The following is a 17,239-nucleotide window of genomic DNA, read 5'->3' on the forward strand; positions in this document are numbered from 1 at the left end:
ATAAATGTTAGCAGTTCATACATTTTTTTTAAATTAATTTTAGCTCAGTTATGTTCGTTCGTTTATGTCTGTGAACCATTTATTTACAATGCTACCGAATGAACGTAAACAAACACGCATAAATACAAGAAAACTTTGTTACCATCTTCAATTAATTGTTCATGTTCAATCGTTTTGTTTGGTTATAGTTAAATGACTGAACACCATTAGGTTTGTATGAAGGGCCTAACACAGTCTTGAATCTTGAAAAGAAAATTAATACTTAGTATTTGTGCAGACTTTCATAAATGTGCTACCTTTACAAACCAAGTCCATGATTGTGCAGATGACATGTATATTGTGAAATTTGAATGGCCTGAGGATTCTTTCGAAAGCTAAAACAATAATGGCTGAATACTTGGAGGCAGTTGCATTTAGTTTTGTGAAAGGTATGTGTAGTTTATGTTTTTTATATATTTTCAAGATGGTATTTAGCCAAATATAAAATTGACAAACATGCATATTAGATGTAGCAGAAGCTTATACAGGAGCCATCAAATCTGATTCTTCTAAGGTTTTATCAGAAAGTCAATTCAAGATAAACTCAACTCGTTTTGTGAGGATCTCTGTGTTAATTGGACAACATGCGTGAGTAAAATTCAGGATGGTTTACATTTCTTGGCGCATGCAATTCTTTCTGCTACAACACCTGTTGTTTAGGTAAACTAGACTTTTAGGTTTTTATATATAGTGATCTTTTTTAGATCTTTTTTATTGTATATGGATATGTAGTGTTGCTTGTAACCTTAACAAAAGGAACCTTTAAATCAGACTCTTTGGTTAATTCATAAGTTGTAAGCAATTTGAGTTTTAATAAGTTTTTACCGTTTTCATTTTTGTTCAATGTAGTTTCAAATGTATTGGATAACTTTTTTTTTACAACTTTTCTATATTTTAGGTTCGTTCTTTATGTAAGGTTTTGCATATTATTAACGAGTTTTGGGTTATTTGGCCTTTATACTAGCCAACTCTGAATAGATATTCAATGAGTTTTCAATATAATTTTTTTCTTTAGAAAATGCCCTACTGCTTTAAGTTACAAATTAATATGAAGCATACATTTGGGCTTTAATTTTGAACGAGCCAATTGGCTAGCTAACAAATGAGCTATAAGGCGAGCTGATCTTGGCGCAGGCTCATCTCGTTTACCAACGAGCTTTTATTGAGCGAGCCACAAGCTTTTTTTTATTCCGGAGTTGAAAGATGAAACATGTGGCTGTGTATGAATCTATCAAGTACTAAATGGATTTTTGGAAACGAGGTTGTTGACTAGACCCACCTTGCTGAATTCCATTAAATAGATGACATTCTTTGGTTGACTTATTTTTTTATACAGTGAAATATCCTCTACTAATGAGAAAATAAAGACGAAAGTCATTTAACTTTTTAAAATCGACATCCGGTTCAAAATTGTTAATTCTTGTTGGAAAAAGTGTTTGAGAAATTCCTTGGAAATACTTGATTAAAGTGTGAACTATGACATGTTTTTTATCTTTAATTCAGACTGATACATTGAAGTTTACCGCTAAATTTATTTTATGTAAAGTTGTTTTAGGATTAATATGTGATGTGAACCGAGGGAGTGTTTGGATTTTCTTATTTTTACCTCCTTAAGACTTATTTAACTTTTATAAGTTAAAAAAATGTTTGGGTAATGTGACTTTTTTAGGTTTTTAAACAATAAAAGTTGAGTTGTTGATAAGTTGTAGTGAGTGACTTAACAAAAACAACTTATGTTAGTCAAAAGGAGGTGCAAATAAAAAATTCCAAACATGGCCTAATTCCTAGAGACCTTCAGAATGTGTTGTATGATTTCTTCTCTTGTTTGGGTAAATATTGATGTCCTTCACGGAAGCTATGGTATTTATTAGACCAGGTGTAGTGGTCACGTTGTTGGCCAACGTTTTGTGAAAACGCGGGGGGTACACCCTCCCCCTGCGTTATGTTGAATTTTTTTTTTGTGCGTTTTAGATACAACGCGAGAATGGCACGCATATCCAAAAAAATACCGTTGGTCTTAGAGCCGTTGGCTTGGAGCCGTTGGGGTTTTTTAAAAAAAATTAATTAATTATATTTATACTATATAAACAAACCAAACTCATATTTTTTAACACATTACTTCCGATCTACCAATTTACACAACTATTTATATCTTTTACACTAATATTTCTTCCATCATGTTTCCAAACAACAACCAAAATATTCTCGGTTTCGGTCAATATGCCCGTCAAGCCAACCAATCTACCGCCCCGACGCCAACCGTACCCGTCCCGCAAATGTATGACCCGCAAATGGCCGCGTACTTTGCACTTCTACAAAGCTCTATGCCAAATGCGGTGTCCGGTTTCCAAAACCCAATGACAAACATTTTTACGGTTTCAGGTTCCCAACCCGTCCCGGAGACCCAACCCGAGGTCGAGTTCGTGCCGGAGACACAACCCGAGGGCGGTTCGAGCCAACGCGGACGTTCGAAAAAACACGCAAAGAAGCCCGCCGGCGAACATCGGGTTAAAAAGACGGTGATAGCATGGAGTATCGACGAGTGCGTACTATGTGCTCATGCTTGGTGCCATATATCGAAAGATGCCAAATACGGTAGGTTTTTAAAATGCATATATATATTTTTAAATTTCTTATAACAAACATTAAACTTGTAATGTTTTTATTTTTTTAGCGAACTATAAACAAACGGGGTATTTTGGCACAAAATTATAGAGAGGTTTCACAACCTTGGCGGGGACTCGCATTGAGAAAAAGATTCGTTACTGTCGAAATGGGGCGACATAAACACCAAATGCATGGCTTTCCATACGGTTTTCTCTCGGATGAATCGAACTAGGAGTAGCGGTGTCTCGGACGCGGAAATCATGGATAACGCGTTGGTTGAGTTTCAACATAAGGTCGGCGGGACCTTCAACTACTTTGGCATTTGGAAAGACCTCTTGAGGTTTCACCCAAAATGGGGCTTGGTGTTGGATGCCGAAGCCGAAGCCGAAGCCGAAGCCGAAGGTGGTCCGCGTAAAAAAAAGTCTAAAACATCATCTTCGGTTGATCCAGACACGCCCCGTTCCGACGCTCGAAACTTCAACTTAAGCGATAATGACCCCGTAAATACTACCGACATGCCTCGGCCGGGGGGTAGAAGAACCAAAGGCAAAGGAAAGGGGAAAGGGGCCGGTTCGTCGTCGGCAACGGGTTCGAACCCGAATTGGAAAGCCAATTCCAATTAATGAACTCTCGACTCCAAGATTTACACCAACTTGGAACTCAACGACTTCAAGTAAATTTGGACGTCGTCAACCTACTTCGAAGGAATGAGATGGACAAAGACATCGAGATTTTATCAAACGAGCTATCCGAAGACGACCCGATAGTCCAATCTCTAAAAGCCAATCGACGAGCGAAAATTTTAGAAAAATATAAATGAGTTTTAGTTTTATTAGTATTATTTATGTTTTTTTATTTTAATTTGATGTATTTTTTTTAATTTAGTTTAATGTATTTTTTATTTGAAAGTTTAATGTAATTTTTAATTTTATGTTAATTTATTTAAATGAATTATTATTTAAAAAAAACAAATAAAATTAATAATGACCGGGCGTCACGTGACGCATAACCCCTGGATGTGGAGAGTTATAACTACAGCCTGTTTTTGTACAAAACCATAACTCTGACTGGGCGCCACATGGCGCATAACCCCTGGATGTGGAGCTTTATGACTACACATAGTCTTACTTTAACTAAAACAAAAGAAAACGTATAACGTTATCTCATCTTGTCTTTTATTCCGGGAATGTCAAACTTGGTTTTAAGGCTGCTAACTATCCATAAACTGAACCAAGCATGGAAATATTCCTCTCGGTTTTCATATTTATTAACATTTTGAGCATTTGGGTATATAATACTTTCAGGCATGCAGATAACACCGCGACCCAAAATGTTACTTTCTTTGGACTGGCGGAAGATGTTACAACTATTGATTCAGGATCCTTTGAAAGTTAATATGTTCGTATATTAACGTACAAGGGTAATTTGCTTTTGGGATTCAAAAAAGACTTGGTTTCACGTCAAATCTGAGTAAATCGAGTTTTGAGAACATGTAAGCTATTATGATCGTTTAATATTTAATACTATTATGAAATATTATTAGTTATACTACATTATAATTTTTATGATTCCCCCTACTTTGACTTCTTTTAATGATGACAATAATCCGTTTACACATCACTTAAACGAGTTGTGTTTACTTTAAACAAATAGTGTTTCCGTTTAGAACATATAGAATCATAGTTTTGCCATTGCGACACTAAACTACACATTGATCGGTTGGGTATAAAACTAGGCAAAGCTGTTAAAGACACTTCACTAACTACGTAAACACAAATGAGAGTTATTAGTTCAAAGCAACAAATTATTAAGTAAAGTTTTCAAAATGCAAACTAAGCTTTATTTCTAAACTTTTTCAAAATATTATATAAATAAAAACTAACAAAAGAATGGTGACGAATCGTACTATCCTTTGCTGCACTATCAAAGACAACAAGTCATTGTTTATACCGCGACTCTAGCAATCCCATAATAAAGATTTTCTTTCCCTACAAACTTTGACAATCTAGCTTTATCATCCCCTTTATTTTAATCATACAAACTTAGAATTTTGTGTTCTCAAATTATCCTTCTTTTTTCATTTATTTTTTTTATTATGTTTTACTTGGTTTATAAGGATATTTTTTTTGTTTACAGTTAATTTGAATCAATAAATATACCGGACACTGCATGTATCATAATTTTATACGATCTACAAGGAAATCAAAAATTATAATCATCACATGATCGATTGCTAGAAAAAACTTTCTCTTTCTCACTAACACATCAATCTAATGTTTAATGTATAGAAAAATAAACAATCATATTCAATACAATTTTTGCATTAGAAGTTCGATATAAATCACATTAAATCTATGTACACCATACTTACAGCATACATCATGTAAGGTCAATAATTATTACGAAATTAAAGACACATTCAGTGTTTCATCATCGATAATGTCTTTCCCATTATTTAATTATGTCAATATGTATCGTTTTCTTTGTTCCCATCGCATTCCTACTTATCAGTTTGTAATGCCTAAAATAATAACCTTTTGTTTTCGCAAGTTAAGTACCAATTAATTTATAACACCATCGATTCAATATATATCCATACGCCACTATGTATGTGCACAATCAACTCACGTAACCCATTACACACCACATCAAACGCTACAAACCAATATGAGGCGATAACTTGTAAACCCGCAGCAACGCGCGGACACTTTTGCTAGTATTTATTAACATCACACAATAACTATATATACACTAAAAAGTCAAATAAAATCATAAATAATACCTGAAACTCTAATGGTGAGCTCATAAAAATGACGAAGAAAACTTCACAACCTTGTTATATTCCTCCAATCGTTTAAATCTGGCACCCCATGCCCCTCCTCAAGATCACGAAAAAACACCAAATCCTCCTCTATAAAACGTTCAAATACTCTTTTATACGCACTTGCGACAACAACATCAAATAAGTAGAGTTCCAACGAGCAGGAACATCCAAAGTTAAAGACTTTTCACATTCAACTCCTTCCAACACCGAAAAGTCCTTAAATCTTTTCAATCTCGCCAGCGATTGTGTAACCCACTGAACAATAACCCTAATGCGATCAACAGAAACTCCCACCTCCTTTAGTAAATCGGTTTTATATAAATTTCATTTTTAGTCGAAAAACAACCGTTTTGGCCTCGTTTTAAGCCGAATTAAACGTTTAACCGAGAAACGAACTAAACCAAATTATCCAAAACATTATCCGGATTGCGGATATCCAAATGAGTGGCCAAGATTGGACATGTGGGTCCCACCCCACCCCCTTAGCCTATCCGATCGGAATAGGGGGGTTATACCCATTCCTTGTTATTTTTTTTCATAACTCAATCATCCATCTTCAACCTTTCTCTCAAGTTCACAAACTAAAACCCGAGTTTTCTAGCAAGAACAACGAGGTAAAGATCGAGTCATAATCATTTTCATCTTCCTTTTTCGAGTTATTTGCAAGGAAATGAGGTTTCAAGTGAAAAATGGGTGAAAACCCGAGATGAAACCGATTCTTGCATGATCAAGTGATGTATACAAGATATACAAGGGATCTTGGTCCAAGAAAGGAGTTAAACGAGTCAAAAACCAATTTTTACGGTTAAATCTTTGTTTTGATATCATAACCGAAACTATAGTGTAAAAGGCTTGATCGTGAGTGTAACTTGCTTGGTATTGTGATATGTTGGTTGTAGGTTCTGTGTTTAGTGGTAGATAAGGCGGAAAGACGAGTTTGTAGCTCGTAGTGGCGGAAAACGAAAGGTATATTCGGTTATGTTCGGTTTTGGGAAATTTGGACAGATTGTTGATGCTTTAGAGTTAGGTCATGAAATTTTACAGAGGTGTTAAACACATGAAAATATGAGTTCTGTGAATTTTTGGTAATTTTTGGATGGATGAATATTTGGTGAATTTAATGCTCGGTTTTGGCCAAAAATGATGAAAAATGGTTAAATATCATGAAAAATTCTGGAAAATTTCAGATAAGCTTTTCATATCATGTATAAGTCACACACAAAATTTGAGGTCCGTTGGGGAAGTCTAAGTAGGCTTTTCGGTTAAACGAGTTCTAGGGATTTCTAGCTCGGTTTTGGAAAAAGGGCATGTAAAAGAAGATTTTGGTTCTGGAAAAATTACAAGGGACTATGTGGATGGCAGGGGACATCCAGGAAAAATTTGGGATTTTCTAAGGTCGTTTGGTATTTACGACATATTTAGTGTTTAAATAGTGTTTAAAAATAGATAAATAAATTTTAAATATAAGAATTAATTCTGGAAATATTTTTATAAAATTCCCCACTATTAAAAAGTGATTTTTGCAAAATTTCAAGATCCGAGAGTAAACGGATAATTAATCGTGCTGATTATCAAACTTTTAAAGTTAAAACGCGTAAACCGGTGAAGTTCGCTTAAGCGAGCTGACTGGTGTATAAAAACTTAAAAATGGACTATTTTCATATAATTGAGTTAAACAAGTAAAAATGAATCATCCGAAAATAAGTCGGATGATTTGGGTATTTTTAACCGATTTTAACGGTTTCCGGTACGCCAAAAACGGAAACGAGTCCCGCGGCCAATCGAGACGTCTAAACCGAGCTATAATTTCACATTTTGAATTAAATTATCAGACAACCACTATTCTCGGGTCGTGTGTGACCAAACTCATTTTTGAAACATAAAACGGATATTCGTGCTAGGCACGCAAAACGAGAAAACGACTAATAGAAATTGTGACCATGGAACTCTAAACGACATCACAATCTGAGTCCGGAGAAGTATTTCTGGGTTAACATTGCCCCCGGAACAGGTACAGTACTAGGTTAACAGTGTCCCCAGATGTACCGATTGATAAGGTTAAAGATTATATAAACAATATTTGTATAATAACGATCGTAGGGATCATATTACAGATTGGACGTGTTAATTGATAATGATTGTTGTTACCTGCTTGCATGTGCTAAGGTGAGTTTTCACGAGACCCTTTTTACTGAAATGTTTTAAATATTTTCCCGGGGCGGAAAGTATGTTTCTATCAAAAGGTTTAAGTACATGCTGATCGCATGGAAATGAATGTATTTATATAATGTTTATTGTACGGGAATCGTACGGTAATGTATTAAAATGGTAATTGTCTGAGTTGTTTATATTGAAAGGTCCCGCAACAGTGTTCTGGGTTAACAGTGTCCCCAGAGATTATTGAAAGTGTTCTGGGTTAACAGTGTCCCCAGAGATTATTGGAAGTGTTCTGGGTTAACAGTGTCCCCAGAGGTTAGTGGAAGTGTTCTGGGTTAACAGTGTCCCCAGAGGTTATTGGAAGTGTTCTGGGTCAACAATGTCCCCAGAGGTTATTAAATGTGTTTATGGGTTAACAGTGTCCCCAGATAATATTATATTAAGATATGGATTTATCATGGTTTACTAAAATTGTGAAACTCACCAACTATTCGTAGTTGACCCGTTTTCTCACATGCTTTTCAGGTACAACTAAGATAAAGTGATTGATTACGTGCTAAGTGCTTGATGTGTGTAAGGTTTGCGTGCTGGACGTTAGGATACATTATAATAGATAGAATTATGAACCGTATTGTATGATGTGTGTATCACCTAGACGGTAATGAAAGATGAGATAATGTAATTTTGAAGTATATTAATGCATTCGGTTTTCTTTATAAACAATGTGGTTGATATCAGAGGTGTCTGTCGCATCCCGTTTACATTTCCGCTGCGGTTACGGGGTGTTACAACAACTCTTTTAGAGCAACTGTGACATGATAGATGCTATAATGGGACACTAACACCTATCAAGAACTAGTATGACCCACTAATGAAAGTATGATTTATTGGGCGTTAACACTGATTACTACACTCTTATACAACTCTTTTAGAGCAACTATAAATATCACTTGTATTTATTTTATATGTTTTTATATTTAAAATACAATTTTTTATAGTATTTAAGGTTTAATTAGTTGTTATATATATATATTTACACTAACAACTCTTTATTTTAATTATTAAAAATAAATTAAATTCATATTTAATTCATATTAATTTCACTTCCCTTAAAATTTCAAATTAAATTAAACCCCCTATTTCCTTCAAAAAAATTTGAATTACCCTCCAATTCTTAAATTTAATTTGACCACATATTTAACCTACCTTTTTTCTTTCTCTTCATTCCTTCTTATTATTCTTCTTCTTCATCTCTTTACACTCACCATAATCCTCAATCATTAATTCTCTAACTCACTCAATTCTTAACCAAATCCTTTGATTCCGGGCTATAATCTAATTATTTTTGTGAGAGGAATTCACGTGTGGTGTCGGTTTCCATCAATTCTATCTCGATTTTTGCCGGATTCGTGTTGAGTGTGAAGAACCCTAAGAACCAAGTTTGGGGATTTTCAATTTTAAGTGTTATTTCTTGTAATTGAAGCTTAATACATCTTCTTTCATTGCTAAAAATGTATGTATTTCACTTGTTTGATGACAACAGTTTGCTGACAGATTCGTTTTCGTTTATTTATTGGTATGTAACTAGATGTTAAACAATGAATACTTAACGATTTTTGATTCTATGATATAGCACTATGAGTCTAGTTTCCAGAAAGGTAAAGTTTGTAATTTTTGGACACGTTTTGAATAGTTTTTATGATTTTACAAAAACACTTATCAAAGCTGATTCGGGGAGTTATATTTTGGCCTGTCTTTCCGACACCATAACTCCCTAATGACAAAACCAAACGGGCTGTTTCCAGTTCTGAAAGTTAGTATTATGAGTTTTGAAGACAACTCAATTGGTCTTGCACAATTTAGATTAATGAGTTGATAGAACCATTAAACAAGTGTTTGTTGTGCAATCTGCTGAACTGTTGGTACATATCTGTAATGGTTGAATTATTGTGAGTTTTGTATGTATGAGAAAAATATATTAAAATTTTTTGAGAAACCTAGTTCATATATTCTGCTGTGGTAAATTTTGTAGAATTTATACTTCAAATTTTCTTAGTGAATAAAATCAGTTTGTACACGCTATAATCTGTCTCGTGAACTAAGTGATCATAAGTTAAGTTGTATGATGAATGTTTGGTTGATTTGTCATGATACGATGTGTAAATACATGTTAGGACTTTTTAGTACAGTTGACATTTATTATTATCACCAACTAGTCGTCGATTCAAGTTTTTTGTTTGTGTATACATTATGTCTAATGTGATTGTGCGTGATAGTCGTCGTGCTTTGAGGTTTCGCCTCACATTAACCCTTTACTAGTTATGATGCTAATATTTTAACAATTTTAGATTCAAAAAGTTAGAGCCGAAATGGAAAAAAGATGAAAGGAAGTCAATAAACGAGTTGGAAGAACGAGTGCAACGAATGGAATAAATGGAAAAAGAACTTAAGGAAAATGAAGAAAGGAGGCAAAAACAATTTGATGAGTTTATGAGAAAGTTTGAGGTTAGTAGTAATTAGTAGTAGTTTCAAATATTTTGAATTCATAACTTATTAGTGAATGTTTAATGTCAACTTGTTTTGAATTTATGTTATTGTGTTTGTTAAACTTATGAAATAGCCACATTTATCAATGTGTGACCAAAAGTATGATAATAGCCACACTTTATATTACAAAAGCATTATGTGTGATAAACGGTAAGACAATGGCCACACCACAAACTACAAAAGAGTGTTAGACTGGCAAGTTCACATTTTTAGCCACATTGACAATAACCTACAGTGTCTATATGATATGATTAGCCACACAATACCTCACTATGTGTGACGAAAAGTTTGACAATAGCCACACTTTAAATTACGAAAAGCATTATGCGTGACAAACGGTAAGACAATAGTCACACTATAATCTACAAAGGAGTGTTTGAGTGGCAAGTAAACATTTTTAGCCACTTTTAATGTAATATCCAGTGTCTATATAATATAATTAGCCACACTATTATTAAATTTAAGTGGTCATTGCTTTGCTATATCCACACGGTATAGGTCACAATGCACGCTTAACACAACCCTATTGGCTACATTATTATAAAATTCATGTGACTGAAACATTAATTCATGTGGCTCTATACGTGCAATGGTCACTCATAGTAAATAGTCATGTGGCCATTTTCTACCGTTTAGCCACACTTATTGGAGAGGTTTCTTGATGGCCAGCAACTAATGTCTGTACCCTTTAGCCACACTTATTACCACATAAGGTCACTAAAAACTGTGTGTGGCCATATCATATCCACGGTGTCGCGACCTTTGGCCACATATGACCTGAACCAAATGTGTGTGGTTAAAGGCCTACGGCCACACTTTTTTCGTGTGGCCGAAGGTCAATATTCACGTAGTGACATGCAAACTAACATGCATAAAATATCTTCCCAACAGATTGAACAACCTTATGTTACCGGCAAACGAAGACCATCGGTTGACACTTGCACAAATTTTGACAAAGAACCCTCATCAACAACCGGTAACACACGTTTTACAAAATAAAACACAAACTTTCTTCTAGATTTATTCGTATTAACTAAAATGAAAATACTCATTAAATACACACAAATTTTTTATTTTTTATTTTTGGCAGAACAACCACAGGTGCATCGCATGGATAAAGGAAATTTCAACTGACACAAAATGGTTCTACATTCACTGTCCAGAATGCCCCAAGCATATGCACCCAAAAAGAAACAATCCGAACGGCTTTGTATGCGAGGACCACAAGACAACCAAACCACCCAAGTTCATGTAAGCCGATTACAACTTTTGTACTCACTAATTTTACTATTTTTACTTGATATATTTCAAAAAAATATATACGAACAATAATGTATTATCTAAACAGGTACTATGTGAACGCAACAATTACTGATAACATCACTGACATACCTGCTGTATTCTTTAACAAAGCGATGGTAACCCTCCTTGGAAAATCATGCGTTGACCTGATAAAAACCCATGGTTACAAAGACCAAAAAACAACACCGCCACCCATCCTCGCAACAATTGGAAAACCAATTGACATGATGGTAACAATCAAATCCAACCGCACATTAACCGTCAACAGCATGAAAGAAGCAGAACCGGTTACACAACCAATTCATCCCACCACACCAGCACCAAAAGGTCAAGGCAAAAGGCCACAACTGGAACAATCTGGTAATACACCATTTATGTTTACATCAACTATTTTGACTCAATTTGTATACCTTCACATTCTTACTCTTAACTAAAACACGATCTAATTACAGGTTCAGAAGACCATAGCAAGAAACAGAAAATTTGAATTAACGCAGTCATGTCTATTTTTTACCATGGATTCAAGAAAGCCTTTTTTGGAATATATGAACTACTATTGACCATGGATTAAATATCAGCATAGTGCAACTACAAGGAGCCCTGCTTTTTGATCAAAATGAAATATGCAGACCCGTCAGTTATCATGTATGTTAAAACCATAATGTATTTTGAACCAAACAACCATAACTAAGTATGTATGTAAATAGCTTATGTATGCAAAAGGGCCCTTTCTCTTTAGCTCCACAATCTAAGCTCTAATCTATGTCAAATTCATAAGACATACAACAAATAAAAACTACTTGACCCGCACGCGGCCACAAATCCTAGTTGTCTTTTAATTGTTGTCCCCTAAAACTCTTTCGGTCCACTGTTGAACCAATTATTTTTAGCCCAAGGCCCATTAGTTTTCTTTTGATCCATATGCCTATCCACGTGAAAGTTATTCACTTATTCACATTCTTTTTCCCATAAAATAATTACCTTTACGGCTTTACTTCTCCATGGATTAAGACCCAAACAAATTTATAATCACAAAATAAGGACGTGTTCGTTTCACAGAATTCATGAGAATTTAAAGGAATTGGAATTAAAATCCCATGACATGGTGTGTTCGTTTCGTTGGAATTGGAATTGGATTCTTAATTCCATTTTAGTGTGTTCGGTTCAAAGAATTGAAATTGGAATTCAATTTCTTCAAATTCCTTAAAATACAAGGATTTTTCAAATCCTCCCAACATGTGGAGGAATTCATTGGAATCTTTTCTCGAGTTTTTTTTTTTTTCTGTGCTAACGAAGACAACGAATAAAACATTTTAGCTTTTTTACTTTTTTGGTTTTTACTTTATATTTTGATTTATGAATTTTTTATTATTATATTTGAATACTTTTTTGAGGGGTTTTTTATCTTAATAGAAAACCCATTAAATATTCAAAAAAATAATAAAAAAAATTATAACGCAAAATATAAATAAAAAACAAAAAATCTAAAGAGACTAAAATGTTTCCGCCGTTATCCTCGTTAAAAAAAACTCAATTCCGATTCATTTGTCAAATGAACACATCAAAATGGAATTGGATTTCAATTCCTTTCAATTCCAATTCCTATGGGAATGTTTAGATTCCAAATCCAATTCCTTCTAATTCCAAATCCTATGCAAATTCTAATTCCAATTCCATTCCATTCTGTGAAATGAACACGCCCAGTATCAATAAATTGATCTCGTAGGGTTTCGATGTTATAAAACATATTTTAGGTAAATTCACAAAATTTATATATCAATAAACTAATCCGAACTCGTTTAGACCACCTTCGTTCTAGGTTTGCGTCACATCTAGCTAGGGTTGTTCAAAAGCTCGTTGATCGTAGCTCGCTCGATAAAAGCTCGAATAAATAGCTAAAATACTTGATTTGAAACGACCTATGCCGAACTAGCTCATTTTTGTAATCGAGCATAGCTCGACCCGAGCTTGCCTTGTTGGCTTGATCTTAGGCTTGTTTAACTTCGAGCTCAAACCCACCCTGGCTCGACTCGTGAATAGGAAAAAAAAACTTAAATTAATTAATGATTTTACATATGTAGTTGTTAATTTGTAGCATATAAACATATTTGTAGATCACTTCTATCCAACTTATAAAATATGAAGTTGTAATCGGCCGGTATGCACTTGCTAGAAAAGTAACCAACCCAATCCTATATATTAATAATACCTCTCGTCCATTCGTTCTAGCCACAACTTGAACCAACCAAAAACAATATCTCAAACAGATAATAACTAATATGGTCTAAAATTTATACGCGCCACTATGTGCATGCATGCTCTCACAACCGGTCTACATCTTGTTTCATGGCAGAAGTCAAGAGATATGAAGGCACTGTTAAGTGGTTCAATGGACAAAAGGGTTTCGGGTTTATTGATCCCGAAGATGATAGTGGCAGTGATCTGTTCGTTCATCAATCCGAGATCAAGGCTGAGGGTTTTCGGTTCCTGAGAGATGGACAAAGGGTAGAGTTTTCTGTGGATTCGGGTGAGGATGGGCGGAAGAAGGCGGTGGAGGTGGTGGCTCTTGGTAGGAGTACTAGAGGATATCAACCGGGGCCGAGGCGTGGGGGCCGTGGGAGAAGGGGTGGTTTTGGAAGATATAGAGGAGAGTATGGTGGGAGGTTTGGACGAGGTGGCGGTGGTGGTGATGGTGGTGGTAATGATGATGCTGATGGTGAAGTTGGTGGCCCACAGTGTTATAATTGTGGGCGTTTTGGTCATTTTGCAAGGAACTGTTACCAAGGTAATGATGATGGTGGTGGTGATCAAGGCTATGAGAATGGTCGAGGCCGAGGCCGTGGTCGTGGTGGTGGTGGCCGTCGTGGTGGCCGGGGTGGAACATGTTACCGATGTGGGGAGGAAGGGCATTTTGCAAAAGAATGCCCTAATGAATAAGATTAATGTCATTGATGTAAATTGAATACTTTTTTTTCCTGTTTTACACTAATTTGTCTTTCTTTGTTTCTTGTTTTGGTGTGTTTTATGCCAAAGAAAAATGTATTTTTGATATAATTTTATACTACATTGCTAAGAATCAAGCCTAAAACATATTTTTATCAACTTTGTGTATACTCTAAAAGATAAATTATGTACGTCACAATATGCAACCCAATAATTAAATTTGAATTAGATTGTTCGGGGATACAGTTTATAAAATAATATAGAAGCAACATAAATTATACTAAAGCAAGAAAATGATTATAGTGTTGATTATAACTGAGACTAAAAGGAAATAAAAAACAATTACAGATAATGAGAAATAATGAGAGAATTTTTTGACACGTGGTCAATAGGGACGATATGTAGCTCAAAGGGCGGTGTTGTAACCCAGAATCCCCCCCCCCCCCTATAGTTGATCACCACGTCAGCATCTCTATATACACATCAGGCAACAAATAAATGCCCCCCCCCCCCACTTATCATCCCTTTGTCGCCTATGGGGCGGTGTTCTCGCCCCTTGTCGCTCATTACATTTGGCCTAAGAACTCGAACTTTGATTGATGAGTGTGTTGTGATTTTTTGTTCATCGAAGTACATGTCCAATTAAGGTGACACTTTATACTAAAACAAAAATCACCAAAGTGAACAAAACAAAAAATTAAGTTGCATTAAATGTTTTTAGCTTAATTTAATTGGTTTAATGGTTCCGTCTAAACCAAATACCCTTCTGATACCTATGAATCATCACTAATAACATACGAGGAACATGAATTGTTGAATTGGACTTAGCAAAGATCGTTAGTGAGAACCTTCTACTGTTAACTTGTCACACCCCCATCTAAGGCCTAGGAGTGTGATCCAAGAGTTGGTACCATAATTGTAAATAAATCAGAGTTGCGTTAATTTGCGGAAAACTTATAAAACTTTAAGGATCGAAATATAATATTTACATATATTCAAAAGACGGGATTATAAAAATACCCGTTTAAGTTGTTACAAAAAGTATTACTTGTTTCATAATTACAAACCACCATATATTATGTTTACAAAATAAAATCCGAGCCATCGGATATTCAAAGCACTTCGTCACTCCAAGTGCTAACTTTGTTCACCTGCAAAATGTAAGAAAATACGTCAGCAACGAATGCTGCTGAACACGCTGACGCAAAATATTTCTTTTACTTTATTACCCCTTGAGACTACGCCTGCCTCGGCCCAACGTGGCTTAGGAATAACAAAGTTAAATAACACATTATAAATACGAGCCTCTACTCGGTCACCTCAGCAAACACCGCAGCGTTCGACTTAGTTAAGTACCCGTAAATATACACAACGGTCGTACTCCCTGCAGGAGAGCGTCCTAAGACCAAGGGTGGTGCGATGTGCCCATTCATCGCATAGTACCACCTATGTAAGGATCCAGACATACGTATACCACAGCCTGAGGGCTAGGTTTATACCCTTATCTATAACAGTTTTAGGAACACATAGTTCCTTGTAAACAATTTTATATAACATGTTTGACATATTTGAAAACAAGTTTATAAAAGTTTGAGGGCGTATTCACCTTATCTCTTTAGGATCGGCTTCACTCACCGTCCAAGGGTCTTTCCCTTCTTTATCTCGCACTTATAGTACGAGTATAAATATTTGTTAGTCGGATACACGATCCGGCTTAAGACCTTTAGTCTTATTTTATAACTCAACCTCGATGAACCTTTAGTTCATTTTCTTTTACTTGAAAACCTTTAGTTTATATTGAAACCCGACGTTTCTTCTTCTCCAAGAAACGTAATCATTTTCTTTTATTATTTAAGAATACTCATTATTCATTAAATAATATTTTCATAACAAAGAATATACATATATACTTACACACATATATACGTATTCAATATATTCAATATCTTATCTTTCATTCATTTCTTTGTTATGTTTTCTTTTCTTTTCTTTTATCGAGGTATCGAGTATAACCTCGACTTAGGGCTTAAGCCTTTTAATATAATATTATATTATATTAATTTGTCGTTACGCCTAACCTTATTGGCGTATTGGAAACTCTAGGAATTCGAGCAGCACTCCAACGCCGCTTTACTTTTCTCGAGACGCAAATCAATGGACGCCAATCTTCAACACACGTTGGCACGTTTCTCAAGAATCATCGCCATGATATTAACGCCTTCTTGATTGAGTGTGGGTGGAGGGTGGCACGAACTTCGAGGAAACGTTGGTTTACAAACGAAGGATCGGGACACGTTTAACGAGGAATTATGGCACGTTTATCGAGGTGGATCGAGTATACGATTGTCGGGATTTAGAGAGATGTTAGAGAGAGAAAGCAAAGCTGAGTTTTGGTGTGCCAAGAATGAATCCCGGACCTTGCTATTTATAGACATAAAATTGGCTCTCATCGCGGTACGCGATGGGTCCCTGGGCTGACCTATCGCGTATCGCGATATAGGTTTGATGAATCAGAGGGTAGGTCTGCCACGTGGCGACACGTGGCAGTCGTTGCGCCACGTGGCGACACGTGGCGGCAGTGTTTCCACGTGGCGGCACCTGATGCCACCGTGTGCCACGTGGCACATGTGTCATGATGTGTCAGTAGCTCCATCGCGGTACGCGATGGGCTTATTCTTTTGTCCATCGCGTATCGCGATAGAACAAGAAATCAGATTTTTCATTTTAAACCCTAAGGTTTGGAATTTGGCATTTTCAGTCCCTTAACTTTGGAAAGTTGACATTTTGAACTCGAAATTTTCACGATGTTACATCCTCCCC

General features: G+C 35.5%; 1 protein-coding gene and 1 long non-coding RNA gene across 2 annotated transcripts; both read left to right on the plus strand.

The window, feature by feature from the left end:
* Positions 1–11,029: 11,029 nt before the first annotated feature.
* LOC143564253 (uncharacterized) lies at positions 11,030–11,973 on the plus strand. Its single transcript, XR_013140831.1, has 3 exons — positions 11,030–11,150; positions 11,265–11,425; positions 11,523–11,973. It is a non-coding gene; the product is annotated as an uncharacterized LOC143564253 (long non-coding RNA).
* Positions 11,974–13,526: 1,553 nt separating this feature from the next.
* On the plus strand, positions 13,527–14,681 carry LOC143564255 (cold shock protein 2-like). The gene has a single exon (XM_077051585.1). It carries the CDS (start codon positions 13,823–13,825, stop codon positions 14,411–14,413), a length of 591 nt encoding a protein of 196 aa, XP_076907700.1. The 5' UTR covers positions 13,527–13,822; the 3' UTR covers positions 14,414–14,681.
* Positions 14,682–17,239: the final 2,558 nt, after the last annotated feature.

This window comes from Bidens hawaiensis, unplaced genomic scaffold, assembly GCF_021521415.1.
Source record: "Bidens hawaiensis isolate Kalapana, Puna unplaced genomic scaffold, B.hawaiensis_p1.1 tig00021843_1, whole genome shotgun sequence".
In the NCBI taxonomy this organism is placed as follows: domain Eukaryota; kingdom Viridiplantae; phylum Streptophyta; class Magnoliopsida; order Asterales; family Asteraceae; genus Bidens; species Bidens hawaiensis.

Coding starts and splice junctions, on each gene's coding strand:
- LOC143564255 (XM_077051585.1), top strand. CDS start 13,823: ATGGCAGAAGTCAAGAGATATGAAGGCACTGTTAAGTGGTTCAATGGA.